The 18,418-nt window shown below is 37.3% G+C and overlaps 3 protein-coding genes across 4 annotated transcripts; 1 reads left to right on the top strand and 2 right to left on the bottom strand.

The window, feature by feature from the left end:
- Window positions 1–3,520: 3,520 nt before the first annotated feature.
- Window positions 3,521–5,312, bottom strand: LOC143452977 (calcium homeostasis modulator protein 6-like). Its single transcript, XM_076954132.1, has 3 exons — window positions 4,851–5,312; window positions 4,437–4,649; window positions 3,521–4,137 (listed from the first exon to the last, which is right to left on the bottom strand). Exons 1-3 carry the CDS (start codon window positions 5,310–5,312, stop codon window positions 3,925–3,927), a joined length of 888 nt encoding a protein of 295 aa, XP_076810247.1. The 3' UTR covers window positions 3,521–3,924.
- Window positions 5,313–5,785: 473 nt separating this feature from the next.
- Window positions 5,786–8,868, bottom strand: LOC143452196 (calcium homeostasis modulator protein 6-like). 2 transcript variants are annotated; one of them, XM_076953065.1, is made up of 4 exons: window positions 8,730–8,868; window positions 7,526–8,052; window positions 7,107–7,328; window positions 5,786–6,701 (listed from the first exon to the last, which is right to left on the bottom strand). In XM_076953065.1, the coding sequence occupies exons 2-4, from the start codon at window positions 8,018–8,020 to the stop codon at window positions 6,414–6,416; spliced, it is 1,005 nt and encodes a 334-aa protein (XP_076809180.1). In that variant the 5' UTR covers window positions 8,021–8,052; window positions 8,730–8,868; the 3' UTR covers window positions 5,786–6,413. The 2 variants fall into 2 exon arrangements, with proteins under 2 accessions (XP_076809180.1, XP_076809181.1); XM_076953066.1 differs by lacking the exon at window positions 8,730–8,868 and adding an exon at window positions 8,356–8,411.
- A 7,301-nt stretch (window positions 8,869–16,169) lies between these two features.
- On the top strand, window positions 16,170–17,708 carry LOC143452562 (calcium homeostasis modulator protein 6-like). The gene is made up of 3 exons (XM_076953590.1): window positions 16,170–16,720; window positions 17,162–17,383; window positions 17,534–17,708. The coding sequence occupies exons 1-3, from the start codon at window positions 16,208–16,210 to the stop codon at window positions 17,705–17,707; spliced, it is 909 nt and encodes a 302-aa protein (XP_076809705.1). The 5' UTR covers window positions 16,170–16,207; the 3' UTR covers window position 17,708.
- The last annotated feature ends 710 nt before the right edge of the window (window positions 17,709–18,418 follow it).

Genomic DNA, 18,418 nt, shown 5'->3' with positions numbered 1-18,418 from the left:
TTTCCACTTAATGATTTGAACAGAACTTATACGCACTCAATTTTGAATTGACTTTAAAGATTTAAAGAGTCAAACTGCATATATTACTATATACTGCGTAATTGTGCACTTCTATTGCATCCGAGCATTTTTGCACACCAGCACTTCATTATTTTTGATTGCTCGGCGCACTCAAGATCTGGCTGAAAATGGCCACACTCTACAGTTCAGGCTAGGAATATCATATAATATAACCTCTTAATCATGCTTTCAACGTTTCCCTGAATGCATTGTTTTGGTGCAAATATATTCATAACTTGTGTTTTTTCTGGTTTGCTTCAGTTTCGTACGGTATATATGGCCTATGGCCCAGAAAACAGGTTCAGTATGTACTAGTGCACATTGCACAACCACTTCTAAGTTACCAAATTATGACGTCACTTTGACTTTCATGTATTGTAGAGTCAAAAAGAAGTGACGTCACAAAAATCACTATGTTACGTTGTAAACTGCCGGCTGAAATCTTCATGAAAAGTTGCAAAAAACGCATTTTTCGAGATTTCAAACCACCACTTTAATAAACACAAAGGAACAATTTTTATGACTTAACACTAGAAGGACGGCAATTTTCGTATACCTAGAAGGACGGAGTGCGTCAATTGACGCAAAAGGTCAAAACGGCACAAATCTAACGTTTTTTGTTGAGAAAACTGTGCTGTTGCTCCGAAAAAACTACTTCTATCGCATGTCCGCTATGTCCATTTTAATTAACAAAAGCAATCGCATTGAAAATACAAGCCGTCGTGCCTAAACACTTCTGTTTCACGTAACTCCTTTTTCTTCTTGCACTCTTTCGGGACTTCTCTCCTGTTCTGGCGCATTGTCCCTACGAGGCTGCACTTCTTTTCCGCAAGTCGCAACGCTAGGTCAAGTGAGGTGAAAAAATTATCGCAAGTGACGTTGTAACCTCCTTGAAAAAGCGGAGCCATGAGTTTCAGTACAACGTCGGTGGGCACACTCCCTTGGGGGCTCCTTGCGTCATCTTTTCCAACGTAAGTAAAACCGTTGAATAAATATTTGTTTTCGACGTCAACTGTCAGCCAGAACTTTAGACCAAACTTGTCTGGTTTATTGGCCATATATTGGATGAACTTGCAGCGTGCCTTACACGGCAATAGTTGCTCATCCACAGTTATCTTCCACTGTGGAATGAGTGCTTTTTGGCAGATTGATATAAAACTGTTCCAAAGTTGTGAAGCGAGTGCAAATTTATCATGCAATAGATTCCTACGCCTTTCCGTCTTCAGATCGAAGCGAAAGAATCGTATGAGCTCCAGAAACCTGTCTCTTGCCATGGTTTGGGAAAACATCGGACATCCCCACGAATTCCCCCACAAACTCTTCACAGGGAAATTGCGCCCTCCTGTCACGCCACGAGCAACCACCGACCCGACGAATTTATCTAATTCATCTAATTTATCTAACTAAGAAACTTTTACTACACCTACGCTTCGATAAACTTCAAAATTTCCGATATTAGGTTGCGCTTGTGACGAAGCTACTCTGTTTTGCGGAAAAGTCGACTTGCATAGTTTGTCAACACGTTTGTTACACCCCCGTGCTGGCAGCTGTGACCTAATTCGATAAACCTGTAATTATCAGCAGAAACAAAACATTGCTCTCTATTGCGAGAACTGGTTTTTGTAGTGTGAAGTAACGATGCGTCAATTGACGCACCCCGTCCTTCTAGGTAGTGACCACGTTAATTATCTCTACCGGTAAAATAAAAACTTCATATTCATGGGTTAGTTACCTAACACTTATGTAGGAAAAGTCAGGAAATATCACGGTTGTGCGATGCCCCACTAAAAAGTTATAGATGCACTTAGGTTGAAAATGCGTCAATTGACGCGCCCCGTCCTTCTAGTGTTAAAAAGAAGGTCATGAGTGACTCATGACCATAATTTTTAATTGTCCAAAAAAATGTACATGCTACCCTAACCTTAAGCTCCTGAAAACGGACTGAAATGTAACCACCTCTTAAAGCCACGAAAATCGTCAAAAAGGGGAATCCCAATTCCTTGGCTTCCAGCAAACGCCACTATTCAAAACACAAACCAAACAACAACGTTCGTAAAATTGATATATCTCAAACATTACTTAGCAAACAACAACCTATACATACATAAACAAAAACTAGGAAATGCTCGGCCTCCGTTGTTGTCTAAGAACAATTGCGATATTATGTGGCAAGATATCACGTCTAAAATTAATGACAAGTTGCCAGTTTGGCTGAAGGAATACCTAGTCGTAACCAGGGCAGGTCAATGTATCACCTAGTTCTTGGCCGACCTGCTGTTTTTATACCGGTTCTTGTGGCAAGCATGATTTGGTTTGCAAGTCTTTCCTGGGGTATTCTAACAACGTTACTAAACCATCGTAGTTGGGACCTCTCAATTCGAAGAAGCACGGGCTCAACATTTAGAGATTTACGGATTTCGGTGCTACGCATTTGATCTAGTAGGGTTACGGTTACACCATAAATTCTTTTTAAAAGTCCCATATTTGAAGCCTGCACCTGTGAACGCGCTCTTTCGGTTATTATCCAAGACTCATGATCATAGGTGAGAACTGGAATGAAAACTGGCTGATAAATTGAGCGCTTTGCCGTCTCAGAAAGCTCTCGCTTCAAGACGACCGAACGTTGAAGCTCACGCATGACTGCACTTGCTTTACTAATTCGAGTGTCTAATTCAGTGTTCTGTCAAGTTCTTTCCTTCCTTGATTTTATCTTGTTACAATAACTTATTTTCGCTCTTCTATGATCCCAATAAATCTTCAAAAGTTTTGAACAAGGTGTGAACGCAGTGTAAGGCTTCGCGCTAATTTTACAATTTTGCGTTTATAACGATATGTCAATTTCATCTTTCGACATATTGGTTCAATATATTTAGTCGTGCTAAGAGTTATAGTCAGACAGTTGGCGAAAAATTCTTCAGTAACCTGCTAAACCTAGCTCTGACAGTTCTGATTCTGTTTCCTGGGCATGGGCAACGTAGCCTATTGGTTGATTGGTTCTTCTTATGAAAAGAGGTTAGGCTTAATGATTTATCAAGTGAATTCATATCTCTCATTCGATAAAAGAACAATAAAATCGCACTAAAATTTTATGACAATAGTTATGTTATGGGCTTAAGCTTATGGGTTTGTGACATGGACTGCATGTCCAAAGAAAAGAAAACAGTGACCAGAATGAAAAGTGAAATAAAAAGACCAGTATCCATGTTTTTTTTCTTCAAATAATTAATTTATGTATTTTACGTAATTAATTGGTATAAAATTTTACAAAACTCTCTCCACGACCCGCATAAAAACCTAAAGCATGTTAAGCGTAGTATGCCCTTTGTGTGATAAAAAAATTGACTTTTGGCCTTTTGTTAGTTTTTTTGCTAAGATCAACTAAAGAGTTGCCGCCCTCCCTTTTCGCTACGGCTCCGGGACAATAGCCCCGGTGCGTCTTGTGGTAAATCCGGCCCTGAACCTAAGCATAATCAAAAGGAGCTTTAACAATCACTGAAACAACCCAAAAATAGGCCTATGTTTTATACAACACCACAATTCATGAGTACAAAAACGCTCTTCAAAAATCAGTTACTGAATAGTACCAAATAATAAACAAAAGATCAAGTACAAGGCTCACTTGGTGAAATATAGAACTTTATTTTTGAAGACTGAAATAATATTGTCACAGTACTCTTGTGAGAAGCACATGGGAAGAAACAGCCACAAGCAGTCTTGAGATGCGTGTGAAAAAGTGTTCCATGAACAAAGCAGCACCAATTCCTATTACGTATTACCATATAAAAATCCAAAAGTTTTTAAAACCAAGGCCCCTCAAGAATGTTTTCAAATCAGTTTTGTGAAAAGTTGGCTGCATCGCTGTATTCAAACTGGAAATGACTGCGTTTGCTGAGACTGTGTTGCGTTGGTTGGTGCTATTGTGGTTGTTGCTGGTGAAGCGATAGTTTCCAGCTTCATGGCGCTAATGTCTTTGTTAAGTGTAAAGAGATCCAAAATTTGGTTCCATTTCTTCTTTTCATTTTCACAGCTGTCGTCGTGTTTACAGATTTTCTTCGCAGCTTTTGTCTTCTCCGCTTTCTAGGGCAGAAATTTCATACTAGTTATGACAAGAAAGCGTTGTCCATTTTGGTATGTGTCGCAAGATATCAGTCACTATATACTAGTTGCTAGGTCGTAGCTAGCTACACGGAGTTAGATTAGGTATTTGCCTCCGTAATTTTTTGGAATTCTTGCACTTAAAATGCCTATTCGGGAACTAATTGACATATTTGTCTCGTAAGAAATTTAACCCTGGCAACGGTTATAGGCTATGCTGTAACGAATAAATGAAAAATCGAGCATAAAATAAGACTACGTTAATTTTTTACAATTCCTACATTTTCTTTAAATTCTTCTTCTATAGCTTCTTTTTCTATTTCTCTGTACCGTCTGTGGTACATTGACTGGTAATATGTTCTGTGGCTACAGCATTGGGACACCGTGTACACAACTGTAGCTATAAATGAAAGTAGAGTGATTAGAATCCATCCTACTGTTTGAGATAGATGCTTGTTGTCATTGTAATCGTCCGTTGGTTGCAGTTCCAACATCTGTAATTATTATTAATGTTTATTTGATATAAAAGCTTTGAATAGGCTTTCTTGGTGAGCCATCTGTAGAATATTTCAGTTTGGAAGTTTATTTCAACAACACTTAAAACTACAATGCTGATTTATGTAGACATAAACAGCATAAACAAAAACACGTAAGTACACTTATCTGTATAATAAACTAAACGACGTAAATCTTACATCTGCACAAGTCTGATTTTTTTCAACTAGCCTGTAGGGTAAACGAGTCAAGGCACATGCCAGGCTGTCGCCATCTAACAGAGAGATGCTTATCCAGGCCGAGGGTGAAAGTAATGCGACAACTAAACCCTTGGTACAGAAACGGAATCCTGTTGTAAAGTGCTCCACATTACATTCTCGTGTGCAACAGCCAGTCAGCCACTTCCACAAATCAGCACTGATTAATATTCCGACCAGAAACAAAACGATGGCGGGAGCAAAGAGATAGGCTAAACCGTACCAGAAATTCGTCTCGCCGGCATTAAGCTCGCTGCGGTTAATGCAGGGACATTTAAAAGCTGTGACGTCGATTGTTTGTTGGGCTGCGCCTGTTAACAGCAATATGACCACGTTCATTACAGAACGATGTTTACTTAAAACAGCGACGGCAAACTCATTCAGTTTTGAACTGAAAGTTTTCATTTTCTTGGGTTCAAACTCGTAACACTTTTTAGGCCTATATTCCATATATAGTTTTTCACCTACAACTATAGTTCTCTATATGAACGACAGATAAGGTATTAAATATTCTTTTTACTACTTGCTGGTCTACTTTGGTTAACAGCGACGGATAAAGTAGGCTACGTTAAATTCAAATTATTCTTGCTTTTTTGGAGTTTCTTTTAATCATATATCTAGATATCTTGACAAACGTCTTAATGCCAATTACTTCTTTATAAGTCGTTTAGTTCGGGTGGTTGCGATACATGCAGCAATCAGGTGTCAGAACAAGGATATGCCGTTAAGGCATCGTCAGCACTTAACAATGAAATAACAATAACGATGCCTGACAATCTTTGACAATCTGCATAGTGTTTCAATTTGTTTTGCAAATTGTTTTAAATTACCTTTAATTAAGTCGTATTGTTACTATTGCATCCAGGACTACGAACGCGCATGTGTATCGTCGTGTCTGTTTGTTTTATCATCAAGAATTTTAATGCAGATAGCCTAACTTAAGCTATTAAATATTATTTTAAATTTACCATCTCGTATATTTACACACAAACAAAGTATCAATAACGAACATAATACGAAACGCATAGTACACCTGTGTTTTACCAAAGGTTTTCATTCTATGTTTCATTCGATGTGTCTTGAGTTGTGGTTCAATGCATAATATCTGAGTGGCAGAGTGCTATATAAATAGCACAGTCGTTATTAAATTGTTGGAATATTTTTGTGATTTGACACAAATGACTCAGAGGTGGGTGTGGGACAAATCATGAAGTCTTTGTAAGTTTCACATCATTGGCGCCAACGCATCTTAGAATTTGCTTTTTGCCAGTTCAGCAGAATTAAACGCGACTATTTTCTTATTTGCATACTGAAAAGATTTCTTCTCCTTGCTGTGAAAGTTTGTAACGTCGATGTTTCTTTCAGTTTCAATTAGCAGATTGTTCGATGGTTGGTTATAATTGATTGATTTTTCAACAGTGTGTTCTCTCCGTTGCTAAGATTGTTTCGAAAGATTGAGATTTCTCGGAAAATGTTCTCTTCAATTTTCTTTGAGATTAAAATTTTTTAGCAGCGGTTTTCTTCAATTTCCTCGACATTATTTCCCCTTTGATATTCTCCTTCACGTCTCCCGTCTCCTCTCTGTAATAACTCGATGTCTTTCAGCCTTTTCTGGTGGACGTCTTTTTTTATTAGGAATAGATCCAGGACTTTATTCCATTTCCTGACTTCAAGACTCTTTACATTCTGATTCTCGGAATTGAATTGTTCGGGTGTCGGATTACTTTCCGAATTCCTTTTCGGTCCTCCAAACTTTTGAACGATGTTTTTTGCAGCTATCTTGATCTCTCTTTTCTTGAAAAAAAAGTTTTATGTTAAGTTTTACTGAGAATATCACAATTAAACGCACCATAAGAACGAAGACAAACGTCATGTGACTTCCAGCGCAAAGTTAACAAACATGCGGAAGAAAAAAGTTGTATTCAGTTCTATAAATAATGTTAATGTTCCGAACCGCGTTTAATGTAGAAACTAAATTGAAGTTTGACTTAGTTTCAGATATACTCAGGGTGCAAAAGAAGACAAAATCATAAAATACATCTTGAGACGTTTTGGTTAATACTGCATGTAACCATCCACTATATTTTAGCATACGACTAAAAGATAAGTTAATAAGTGTATTTTATATCGTTTTGGTTGTATTCGTTGTGTGTAAAAATTACAACTTTACCCACTTTGTTTTTTAAGTGCGTAAATTACCGCTTTTTCATTATCATAAATTTCGTTTTCAATGGCTTCTTCTTCCATCCGTCTATAGTTTTCATGGTACATTCTGTGATAATACGTCTTACGACTTAAGCACCGTGTTATCATGTACAACAGCGTGGCTACGAAGCACACAGCAGCAATCACAATCCATCCAATTGTTTGAATTCTTAGTTTGTTGTCGTTGTAATCGTCTGTTGTATTGAGATCTGATATCTGCAAAAAAAACGTTTATGCTATATTTTCAAGCAGCGAACGAAATAAGGTTATTGGGAGGACGCTTTCAGGACAAAAGACGAAAGAGGAAGAGAATAACAGTCAGCAAATTAACGTTCTAAAATGTTTTAATATGTTGTTATTAATACTACTTTCTTTAAAATTTAAAAGAATTTAACTTTGATGTTCATACTCACATCGGCACATGTTTGGCTCTCTGAAAAAGTGTATGGACTAGAGGTTAAAGCACACGCCATGGCATCACCATCCAATAACGAAACAGAAAGCCAAACGGCTGGTGCCAGCAGTGCCACTGCTACTACTCTTGTCCAGAAAAGCAATGCCGCAGTGCAATGTTGTCGACTACATGATTTTTCGTTTTCAGAATCGCAGCATACGCGACAAAAACGTGTGCAGCATCCAGTCAGCCACTTCCATATATCAACGCTAAGTGAAATTCCAACCAGGAACAGAATTATGGCTGGGGCAACCAGATAGGCGACACCGTACCAATAGTTGGAGTTACCAGCTTTGAGCTCGATCGAAGAAATGCACGGACATTCAAACGTTGTAACGTCAATGATTTCGTGTGCAACGGTGGTCAAGACTAATATGAGTACGTTTGTTATACAGCGTTTGTTATCCGCCACAATAGTAAACAAACTGCTTAGTAGATTTCCAATCACTGGCATCGTCGTTTGTGATGAAAGTTCGATGTATACAACTGTTGGATTAAAAAGGAATAAAATTGTGAGAGGAATAGAAAGTCGGATGCTTTTTGAACACACTGCGTTTTTATAGATTAAAATTAAGATTTTTCTCACGCTTTCAAACGATCTAATGAACCTATGGACATAAAAAGTTCTTTAGGATAAAATGTTAGGCTAAGTGTTGTTATAGTTAGCCTACTGTAATACCAGAGCTTGTTATTTTAGGATCCTTTTCGGTCGCACGGACGTCAGTATATCCATATCTTATACTCTTACCTTACAGAATTATAGAGGGGTTTTGTATCTGAGTCTCTTACTTGAATAAACGGCATAAAAGCTTTGAATATGCAAAATTAGTCATGGGTCATTTTTACCTGATTTCATCCATCTGCTGTAGAAGTAAATGTATTTATCACTAAAAAGAGTAAAAACTGAACTGAAATTTTTGATATAGATCGCGATATTTTCGTCTTATAGAACCAACTTATAGACTGAAATAACCAAAAAAGAAACAGACCTGACTCTGATCAGTACAGAAACAAGTAATAGTTGTAATATCTAGGACTATACAGCTTATCACACAATGTAAAAAAACTTGATCAAAGTTGTACAGTATAACTTTCTGTCTAATATTGTTGCAATGAATTTAACAAAGCACCGGGAACAATCATATTTTTTGTAATACACTTACCTTTCAAATGTTAAGTAACGTACACCAGGCAATGTACTGACAATTATAGTAACTTAAAACAGTATGAGTTAATAGCTTATACTACGCCATAAAATGAAATCTCCTTTCGAAGGTTTAGATGGGATATTGATCTTAAGCAACAGTTTTGTTATCTTAATGTTGTCACAGCTTAGAAATTAACTACAATAGTCGTAAACCTACCCACTTAAACGGTCATAAATTTTTATTCAGCTTGGCAAGCTCCAATTTGTATACCGGAACCTTTTTCTTTTCTTTTTATTGGTTGCAGTTGTGTCTTGTAAGATTTTACGACCTTTCGTGTTTACTTAAGGAATCTACGCTATTAGAGAATTGACATATTTTTGTTTGTTATTCGTGATCGCGCCCAGGGCTATCAACCAAAGTTTGACTAAATAACATTGGTGATATGTTTTAACTTTTGGCTACTTATTGAATATTTATGGTTATTGGCTGGGTGGCGGAGCGGTAATAGAGCGCTACTGGGCTTGCTAATGCACGGGCTATTACGGGCGATAAAACATTTAAAAAAACAAACAAACAAAAAATCATTGTGTCCTGTGAAACTTGCAAAAAACAAGCTTTCCTATTCACGGCTCTAGCGGTGACCATTCATTTCTGAGTTTAAGCCTGATGCAAGGACGTTCTTCAATCCTGTATAAGATAACGATCCTGATACCATTCCAAACCATTTTTAACACGTTGGTTGTTGGGGAGGTCTTGTTGTATAGCATTGTTTGATACTCCACATCAAACGTGTTTGAAAACCCGTCGTAATACATAAACATTTGTTTTAAAAGCTTGTACTTCAACTAAAGCATTAATTGCGGGGGTTTATGGACTAATACCGAAATGGACATCAAGAATCTCAACGTGTTGTCGTATTACGGTGTTCCATAAAACATGTCTGTGCTGTAGCATCCCTATGATGAATTTTGCTTTATCATGCGCTTATAAATAGCAAATCGCGTGCAAAACGTTCTTCCATTAACGGACTTACACACTAGGAAGATTCATTTATTCATCGGCCATGCTTGCTTCAATCGTTGGCAGCCATGTCGTGATGGCACTAATGTCATCTATATTGCAAAAGTTTTGAACCGGGGTTGCTGCATATCGGTTAGGCGTCATAGTGTCGGCTATTTTCTTATAGCTAGGTTAACTAGCTGTATTCCAAAGAAGGTTTCAACCGTTTTTCTTCTTTTTTTTTCTGTGATTAGCAAGTGTTTTAGCTGGCCTTGGGTCTATTCCTGATGTTTTCTAGCAGGTTCTTTTGAGTATTTGTTCATTCTTACACTTTCTATTTGTTATAAAATCTGTAATAAATGTTTAAATTGGTATCAAATGTTTTACTTATTTTTTCCTCACCACATAGTCAACAAATTCAATTTGTTTAACACAAAATCACTTAATTTCAAAGTCCGACGTATACAAGAACATAAATGATAGATGTATTCTTATATGACGTATAAGACACAATTGCGACCGACTTACACATTAGCTTCACGGCCCAAAGTAATTCCGAGTTTATTCCGTGACTGTTGTTGGAATATGTAAAAGACGTTAAAGTTGTTGTTATTCAGATTATATCTTATGGAAGCTAAGTCCCAAAACTGGCACGATTAAAGCTTTTACGTCACCATACATTGATGAACGATATTCGTTGAAGATTGTCTGGTCCATATCACACATTTTTTCAAGATATTGAGACAAGGCGTCTGACGGACAATATATCAATGTGACAAAAAAGTAAAATCCTTTACTCGTTACTCACTTACTTACCCCAAGAATTCCATATACGGCATACAGATATTCATACAGTTTACATTTTTAGATATTCATAATGAGGCCTATAATTTTAATCCAAGAAAAAATGAAATGATTATTAGAGGATTTCCAATTTCCAGTTTGGAAAATCCTACCCAGTAGGCTACAACCTTATAACAAACCCAAAATTATTTTTTGAAAATTAATGCACCTTACATTCTTGATAACGTCCTTCAACTCTTTCGGCACATTTATTATATCAAATTGACGTTGTCAAAAAGACAACCATCTCAGAATAGGTTATCTAGCTCGCAGCGCTTTGCCGGATAAAGCATATAGCCCATTTTTGGAAGCAGACAAACGCTCAGAATTCTCAATGACTACGTATTCCCCATTCTGATGTATGAATGTGAAAGTTGGTCTTTAACCACTTAGGATGTGTTTTATCTCATGGTAAGATTTTATATCAAATAGAAAGTGTAAGAACGGACAGATACTCAAAAGAACCTGCTGGAAAACTTCAGGAATAGACAAAAAGAAGTGATTTTGTGTTAAACAAATTGAATATTTTGACTACGTGGTGGGGAGAAAATAAGTTGCTAAAGTATTGCTACTAGCTATTATTTTCTTGCATCAAAAGAGTTCTAAACATTTTAGTCTTTTTTATCAATTTTTTGCAGTTCTTGGAATGATTTTTGTCCAAGTACATAAATAATAAAATTCATTTCCACATAGACAACATATAAACAGCATATGTACCGTATATCAACCTAACACTGCAACGGTTCCACGACATATGGCCGCGGGAAAATGACCGCGAACAAACTCACCGGGGTCAACTGAACGTGACGTAAATTGACCGCGAACAAACTGACTGTGACCCTACACCCTACAAGGGGCCAAAAAACTCTACGAGTGGCAACCTTGACTGCAATACACATACTAAATTGGATAGTGACTAGATAGCGACTAGATAGTGAATTAGAATTTTGACCTTTTGACGGCCAATTTGTCGCCGGTTAATTTGATCGCCGGCCAATTTATCGACGGTTAATTTTATCGCCGGCCAGTTTACGTCACGGTTAATTTGATCGCCGGCCAATTTGTTGCCGGTCAGTTGTCCACAACCAGTTGTCGCCGGCGAGTTTGTTCACGGCCATATGTCGTGATCCCCACTGCAACATCGCTTAGAAAAACGTTAACCCAATACCAAGCAAATAATTGTAGTTCAGCAGATGGTTTGATTCGAGCTCAGATCATTTTATGTTATGCGCAACATCTATAGGGTAAAGCGCTTGTAAAACTCCGTTAAAATTCGGCGCTAACCGATTCGATTTTTTCCTTTTCTTTCCCATCAATCTCATGACTGTTTATGCAGATTTTTTTATACGGAGGTGGATCTGACAGCTTTCCGGATGTCTCTTCCTTAGTGCTATCTTGCTGATGATCGGATTTCATTTGCTGGTCCTCTACTTTGGAATCTTTGTCAATGTCTTGGTTGCCAATATCACTTTGTTGTTTAGTTTTGTGTGATGGGATATCGTCCAATCGTTTTACGCCAACGTCATAATCAAGAAGTAAAAAATCCAATACGTTATCCCATTCCCTTGTCGTGGTTTTGCATTGGACAATTTCTTTCGCAGCTTTTCTCAACAGATTTGTCTGTGACAAACATCTGCAGGTAAAGTTTTAAAGTTCTTAAAAGTCTTACGTCATAAAAGATGGTAAAAGTTTTCGAGTGTTCTGGAACTTTGGTGATAATTTATATTGCATCATATGAAAAGCACAACTTCGTCCTTTTTGACAAAAGCGTAAATAAAGTGTTAGGTGAAAAAAGTGTTTACTATAACGATCATAAAAATAGGTTATAGAGGACACAAGCGTATTTAGGGCGGTATGGGCCTTTTTACGTCTTCTTTCGTTTCCGTTTGTCACATTTCCTTGTTTACTACTTCACAGATTATTGGATAGACACGAAAATTTTAGATCCAGCTTTAAAAACTTTTGCCCTACCATCTCTTCAACGCAATCCTAAATACGCCACTGGTAGTGTATATGGCTATTTAGGCGACGCAATAGTAAAACCATCGTTTCGTTTTACGATAGGACGTTTGAAGCATGCAGAATATAATACCGTTCTTTCATTTCCGTTAATTTCTAGTTTGATGGCTTCCTCTTCCATTTTACGATATTGCCTGTGGTACATTGCGTGGTAATAACTCCTCGGACTGAAACAACGAATCAACATATACCCAAGTGTGACTACAAAGCACAGAGATGGAAGAAAGACCCAACCAATTGTCTGGAAACGACGTTTGTTGTAGTTGTAGTCGTCCGTTGTTTTCAGTGACGATATCTGCAAATTAATGGTCTTTGGCCGTCACTGCGTGTACCATCGGCAAAATAACGGCATCAAACGAAAATGTGCAACCACAAAGCTAACTTTCGTAAACAGATAACACTTAGTTTGTACATATGGGTAAGTGAAATATGGCCTACTTCATAACAATACATTGACAACTCACGTCGGCACACGACTGCAGAGTTGAAAAATTGTAAGGCAGAGGGGTTAAGGCGCACGCCATGAAGTCGCCGTCCAATAATGAGACAGAGACCCAAGCAGATGATAACAACAATGCCACACCCATCACTTTGCTCACGGAAAGACAGGCGGCTATGGAGTGGTCTTTTCTGCTGAAGTTAACGCTGTGATGTAGCCGTCTGCAACAACCGGTAAGCCACTTCCAAGTATCCAGGTGAAGAATAATCCCAATAAGAAACAGCACTACCGCCGGCGCAAAAAAATAAGCCATACCGTACCAGTAGTTTGTGTGGCCGGCATCCAACTCGCTTTTGGAGATGCAGGGACACTTAAAGGCTATGAGTTTGATCACCTGATTCACACCGATTGTTGAAGCTAAAACTAAGACGTTTCTCGCCACTTCGTTTATATTTTTAAAAGCTATTGCTCTTATTCCTGTTCCAATATTACCCATGCTGACCTTTCTGTACGTGCTTGTGAATGTTCATTTGTGCTGTATATTCATATTAATAACGACAGAAGTCTGACAACTACTGTTAATAAAGGCATTCGTGTAAACCTTCTTAGACATGCTCGTTTGTATACTGTCATTCCTTCTGTTAGCCCTAGGTATTTATTTACTTGTGAGCTGATAGTATAAGTGATGTCACATTTGCTTTTTTCAATTTATTTTTTCTGTGTACATACAGCAATAAATTTGAAACCTAATTATGTAGTTACTAATACCTTTATACTCTGAAGCAACAAGTAAAAGATATTGTCGGGTCTTGTTCCAAAGGTTGGCTAGTCTACCTGACCTTTGCAGTATTTACACAAAAAAGGGAAGAACTGTGGAATCGGTTACTCTGACTTCAAAATTAAGGTTTCATTTGTGGAGTGAGATCTTGATGTCTTGATGTCGAGCTACTCACTTCAATGCTAATGACTCTCTTCACAAGGCGTAATTATTACTGCTTAGTTATTGTTCAATATACTCCTTGCATGTTGCCAGATAAACACTAGGCTTGCTTTGCTGAATTGCCGGTCAAGTGCTGTAGGAAACACGACGTAGTTGTTGTGAGTAAAACTCTATACTGTAGTGTAGACTGAAGAAGAAGGACAATAATCGTACATACAAACCACGTGGATGTAAGCGCAGATGATGGTGACGATTCTGCTTTGCATAATCGTGTTGAAGTTTACACAGAATGTGCAAGTTTGAGAATCTAATAGGCCACGCAAAGACGTAACTTAACTGTCATAAACACAATAGAAGCGTGAGGTAACGATTTAAAATGAAATAACATATGACCTAACCTAAACTATCCCATAAGCGATCCAGAAATGTAAAAGAGATGTTGCTGGCATGAAAGAAATTATCATGAACTTTGCAGGGTATTTGCATAGCTTTTAACATTATGGGGAAGCCATGCAGAAGTGTGAAGTGACAAGTGCAGAAGAAGAAGCAATTAAAAGCAGATGTTCACACACTAAATTATTGCGTGATATAGTGGACAAAACAAACAGTGCCCAACAATCTTAGATAACAGTTTACAGAGTATACAGTAGGGATAAAAACCAAATATCACTTGATGCCCCTGCACACGTTACTCCGTAGATGTTCCCGTTGACGAAGCGGCTGTTAACAAAGAAGCCATTCGTGACGCAGCAGGCCGAAGAAAAGCTAGACGGGAGGTGAAAGCAAAGTTTGAAGATCGCTACAAAACGTGGAAGAACAAGTGGTTTTTCCAAAAGCTGCGGTTTTAAAATGCAATTTTTAATGCAATTTGCAAATAGAACTAAATAGCTCACACTGTAAACTACTTCCTAACAAATTGAGTGACACAACATCAAAATGCAGCGCTTATAAAACAGGTGCGTAAAAACATCCTATGACACAAGTGAAAAGAGTGTGGAGAGTCGTGGTATTACATAGTACTCCGACTATAGGCCCTTGCTCAACCATATGACAGTGCCGAAGGTTGGGTGAAATAAGCAATTTGTGACGACAGTGTAGGCATTTTTCATCGATGGGAAAACAATCGAACTCGGTTAACCTGATTCTCCTGTAACAACGGAATAGTCTATCGGCAAGAGACGGTACTGTAAGCTAGTGTTGCTCAAATCTAGGCTGACTTAGAAATCCGCATCTCGCGCGACGTATAAGTCTTACGTGGCTTAATGATTGATAAGTTAAGTTAATTCGACGTTTTTCATACCACCTTAATCTTACAAATGCGCAACCCAGACAATTACCATGATTCTTATGAAATAAACGCGCGCCACATTGTAATTGATGACGCGTTGAATTAATCGATTGTTCAACGTAGCCTACACTGTACGTATCTACGGTTTTGTCGCCATAGACTTCTAACAAAGCGAATGTAAGCATAGGAAACGTAACGTAGGTGCTGTACGATTTCCGTCGCTTACTAATTTACGTTTAATCATTCAAGAGTCAGCCGCAAATAAACAGGGATACTGGTAAATGCTGTGTATATACTTGCAGGTTAAAATAGGGATGAAAAGTTGTTCACTGTAACAAGAGTCTGTAGAAATAACTTGCATTAAGATAAACTTTTAAAGCTAATTATATTTTACAAAAATACGACGGATATCAACAAGGGCTGTCAACAGAAAGTTAAGCGAGCAGAAGTTGATTGTCTGTTAAGGCAAATAGCATTATAGGAAAATGTAAAACCAGCTTCTTCAAATAGCTGTAACATAACCTATATTGATAATGCTAACTATTCAAACAAGCGAACATTAATTAGCTCGGTGGTTGTCAACAGTTGCAAATAGCTGACATAGCATTCTATCACATTGGAAATTAGCGTTTCCAAAAAAATCATTTTCATATCAGTAATTACTTGATCACAAAAGTGGAGCCTACACTTAGTCCCATTCATGGAAGGAGTTGACGAACAGGAAACCCCCTGCAGTGAAACAATTTAGGTTAATAATCGTTATTTATAATGCTCGTCGGCTCGATTGTTTCACTATATAAATCTTACTTTTAACTTTATTTAAAAGCTTTGCTGAAAATTCAATTGCACCTGGACCAACAAGACATTAATTAGTATCAATTAGATATTTATTGTAAAAAGTTTGTTGCTGTTTAAGTTTGCAGAAAGGAGCACCCTTGATTAGTTTGAAATTGGGAATCAAAACAATGATAAGCAAATTTATCGAAAACCTAGATAATAAAAAACGTACCATAAGAAACATTGTTGTCTTGGCCTCCACAGCAGGGACAAATCAGCTGTTTAAGTTTATTGCATTTAAATGTCCTTGCATTTCTTCTGCCGAGCAATTGAATGGGGAAAACAATTACTGGTACGGTATCGCTTATCTTGTTGCTCCGGCTATTGTTCTTTTCATAGTTGGGATTTTACTCGGCGTGGACGTATGGAAGTGGCTAACCGGATGTTGTAGAAGATCATGCCCGGATCGGGAGAGCAATGATGCATGTCGGAGCTGCAACTGCTGGCACAGTTTTAAAATTGGTGTTGCTTTGGATAAACACTTTATTGCTGCCTTTTTATCTTGGAGCAGCATTTTAGCAGTAGCATTGCTGGCACCGTCGGCTTGGATAACTGTGACACTTTTAGACGGAGATGCCATGGCGTGCGCCGTGACTCCTATGCCGTACCGCTTTTCTGATTTTGAACAAACATGTGACGATGTGAGTTTATTGCATTTTTACATTTTTACACTGCATTTTTGTTCGTTTAGTGTTACATCTCATTGTTGAGTTGTAACCTACTCAGTATATGTAAGTTCGATTTGTACGTGTTGGTTTGGTATATAAATGATGTTTGGGTGCCTAATAATTTACGAACGTATGTTAGAGTTTTTATAGTTATGAAGAGTTTCGTGTAAGTAGTACGTTTAACAAGTCCCTGGGTGTGACAGCAATTACGTCACAGATCAGAAAATAAAAAATAAATTGCGCGGTGATAAAATTAATTATTTACGTTAGTGCAACTGGTGATCTTTGACCTTGCATTGTGTTTGTTACCATTCACCTTTTTTATGATTAAATAATAGCACTGTAGTTCAACATTTATTGCGGTAATAATAGCTCCCCCGCCTTCAGAAGATACTTAAATATTTTAATATGTAGGTTTTATTTCTCCAAGCAACAGACGATTACGATGACAACAAGCGACATTTTCAAGTAATTGGGTGGATTGTTGTAGCAGCCCTGTCTATGATTGCTACACTTGCCTTCTCCATAACTCGATGTTGTAGTTATAAGACTTACTACCAAGCAAAGTACCAAAGGCATTACAGACAAATAGAACAGCAAGCTATTGAAACCGAAATCTACCAAAACCAAAAGCTAGTAAGCAATATCATTTTACAAAAGTATTTCTTTTGATGGCATTGTACTGCATATGTCCTTTTACAGGTGTTTTTTAATTAATTGATTCATTAATTACATCCATATATGAACGAACCATAAATGAAATATTTGAGGATAAATTGTCGTTAGAAAGAAGAAAAGATGAAAGCCGCAAAAGAAATCGTTAAAGATGAAACAACGCCTAAACAATGGAACAAAGTTTTAGATCTGTTTATTCTTAACGAAGACATCAAAACCAAGAAATTGGAAAATATCTCAAACATTAAAAACCAACTCAGCGAAACATTCGAGTCACGAATCTAATTGCATCAAACGAAAACGAATGAGACTGATTCCAAGAATCCTTTTTCTTTTTCAACTTCACGAGTTTAATATACAATTAATGTACAATTAATGTTTAAACATACAATTAATGTTCCTATGGTATTGTTCCACCACTACCGTTTAATACAGTAAACTACATGTAATCTCAAACTTCAAAATGAATTTTCAAATGAGAACATTTTTTGACGAAAGTGTTTATTTCTAAAGAAAATTTACACATCCTTGTGCTTGCTGTGTTTATTAAAATTTACGTTGTTTTAGTAACCAGCATTATTGCAATTCAACATTCATCAGCGCTTCTTCCGGCGAACTATAAATGGTACACGGAGTGGCAGGAAAGCACACCACCTACTTAAATAAGGAAATCATTTGTGCGCCATCAGACGGAATAGAAATAGCATTATTAATTAAATTGCATGCTTAAATACTGGAATGTAATCTCAGCATCGATTAAAATATTCACCCTTACACTAGAATACTTTTGAATGCGCAAAGTTACACAAAAAGTAAGGATAAAAACAAGAGTGCAAAAACCTTGCTTCTTCACTTGAAAAGCGTTTATTTTTTATGAACACTGATGTATTACAAACTAAATCTGAAATAACCGCTAAACCTTTTTAAGCAGTTAAAATTTTACGAATATGATTTAACAACTTTCTAAAAGTTTTGATTTATTGTTTGTTTATTTAT

Source organism: Clavelina lepadiformis, chromosome 4 (genome assembly GCF_947623445.1).
Source record: "Clavelina lepadiformis chromosome 4, kaClaLepa1.1, whole genome shotgun sequence".
Classification (NCBI taxonomy): domain Eukaryota; kingdom Metazoa; phylum Chordata; class Ascidiacea; order Aplousobranchia; family Clavelinidae; genus Clavelina; species Clavelina lepadiformis.
Note: the sequence above shows the minus strand (reverse complement) of the source record. Positions and strands in the feature narration are given on the sequence as shown.

What these genes read in the sequence shown, in the direction of transcription:
- LOC143452977 (XM_076954132.1), bottom strand. Translation starts at nt 5,312, where the DNA reads ATGAAAACTTTCAGTTCAAAACTGAATGAGTTTGCCGTCGCTGTTTTA. An exon ending in AAAATCAGACTTGTGCAGAT is followed by an intron (nt 4,650 to 4,850) that starts GTAAGATTTACG and finishes TAATAATTACAG; the next exon opens with ATGTTGGAACTGCAACCAAC. An exon ending in AAGAAGAATTTAAAGAAAAT is followed by an intron (nt 4,138 to 4,436) that starts GTAGGAATTGTA and finishes TTTCTGCCCTAG; the next exon opens with AAAGCGGAGAAGACAAAAGC.
- LOC143452196 (XM_076953065.1), bottom strand. Translation starts at nt 8,020, where the DNA reads ATGCCAGTGATTGGAAATCTACTAAGCAGTTTGTTTACTATTGTGGCG. An exon ending in AGAGCCAAACATGTGCCGAT is followed by an intron (nt 7,329 to 7,525) that starts GTGAGTATGAAC and finishes TTTTTTTTGCAG; the next exon opens with ATATCAGATCTCAATACAAC. An exon ending in TTTATGATAATGAAAAAGCG is followed by an intron (nt 6,702 to 7,106) that starts GTAATTTACGCA and finishes TTTTTTTTCAAG; the next exon opens with AAAAGAGAGATCAAGATAGC.
- LOC143452562 (XM_076953590.1), top strand. Translation starts at nt 16,208, where the DNA reads ATGATAAGCAAATTTATCGAAAACCTAGATAATAAAAAACGTACCATA. An exon ending in TTGAACAAACATGTGACGAT is followed by an intron (nt 16,721 to 17,161) that starts GTGAGTTTATTG and finishes TTTAATATGTAG; the next exon opens with GTTTTATTTCTCCAAGCAAC. An exon ending in TCTACCAAAACCAAAAGCTA is followed by an intron (nt 17,384 to 17,533) that starts GTAAGCAATATC and finishes AATTGTCGTTAG; the next exon opens with AAAGAAGAAAAGATGAAAGC.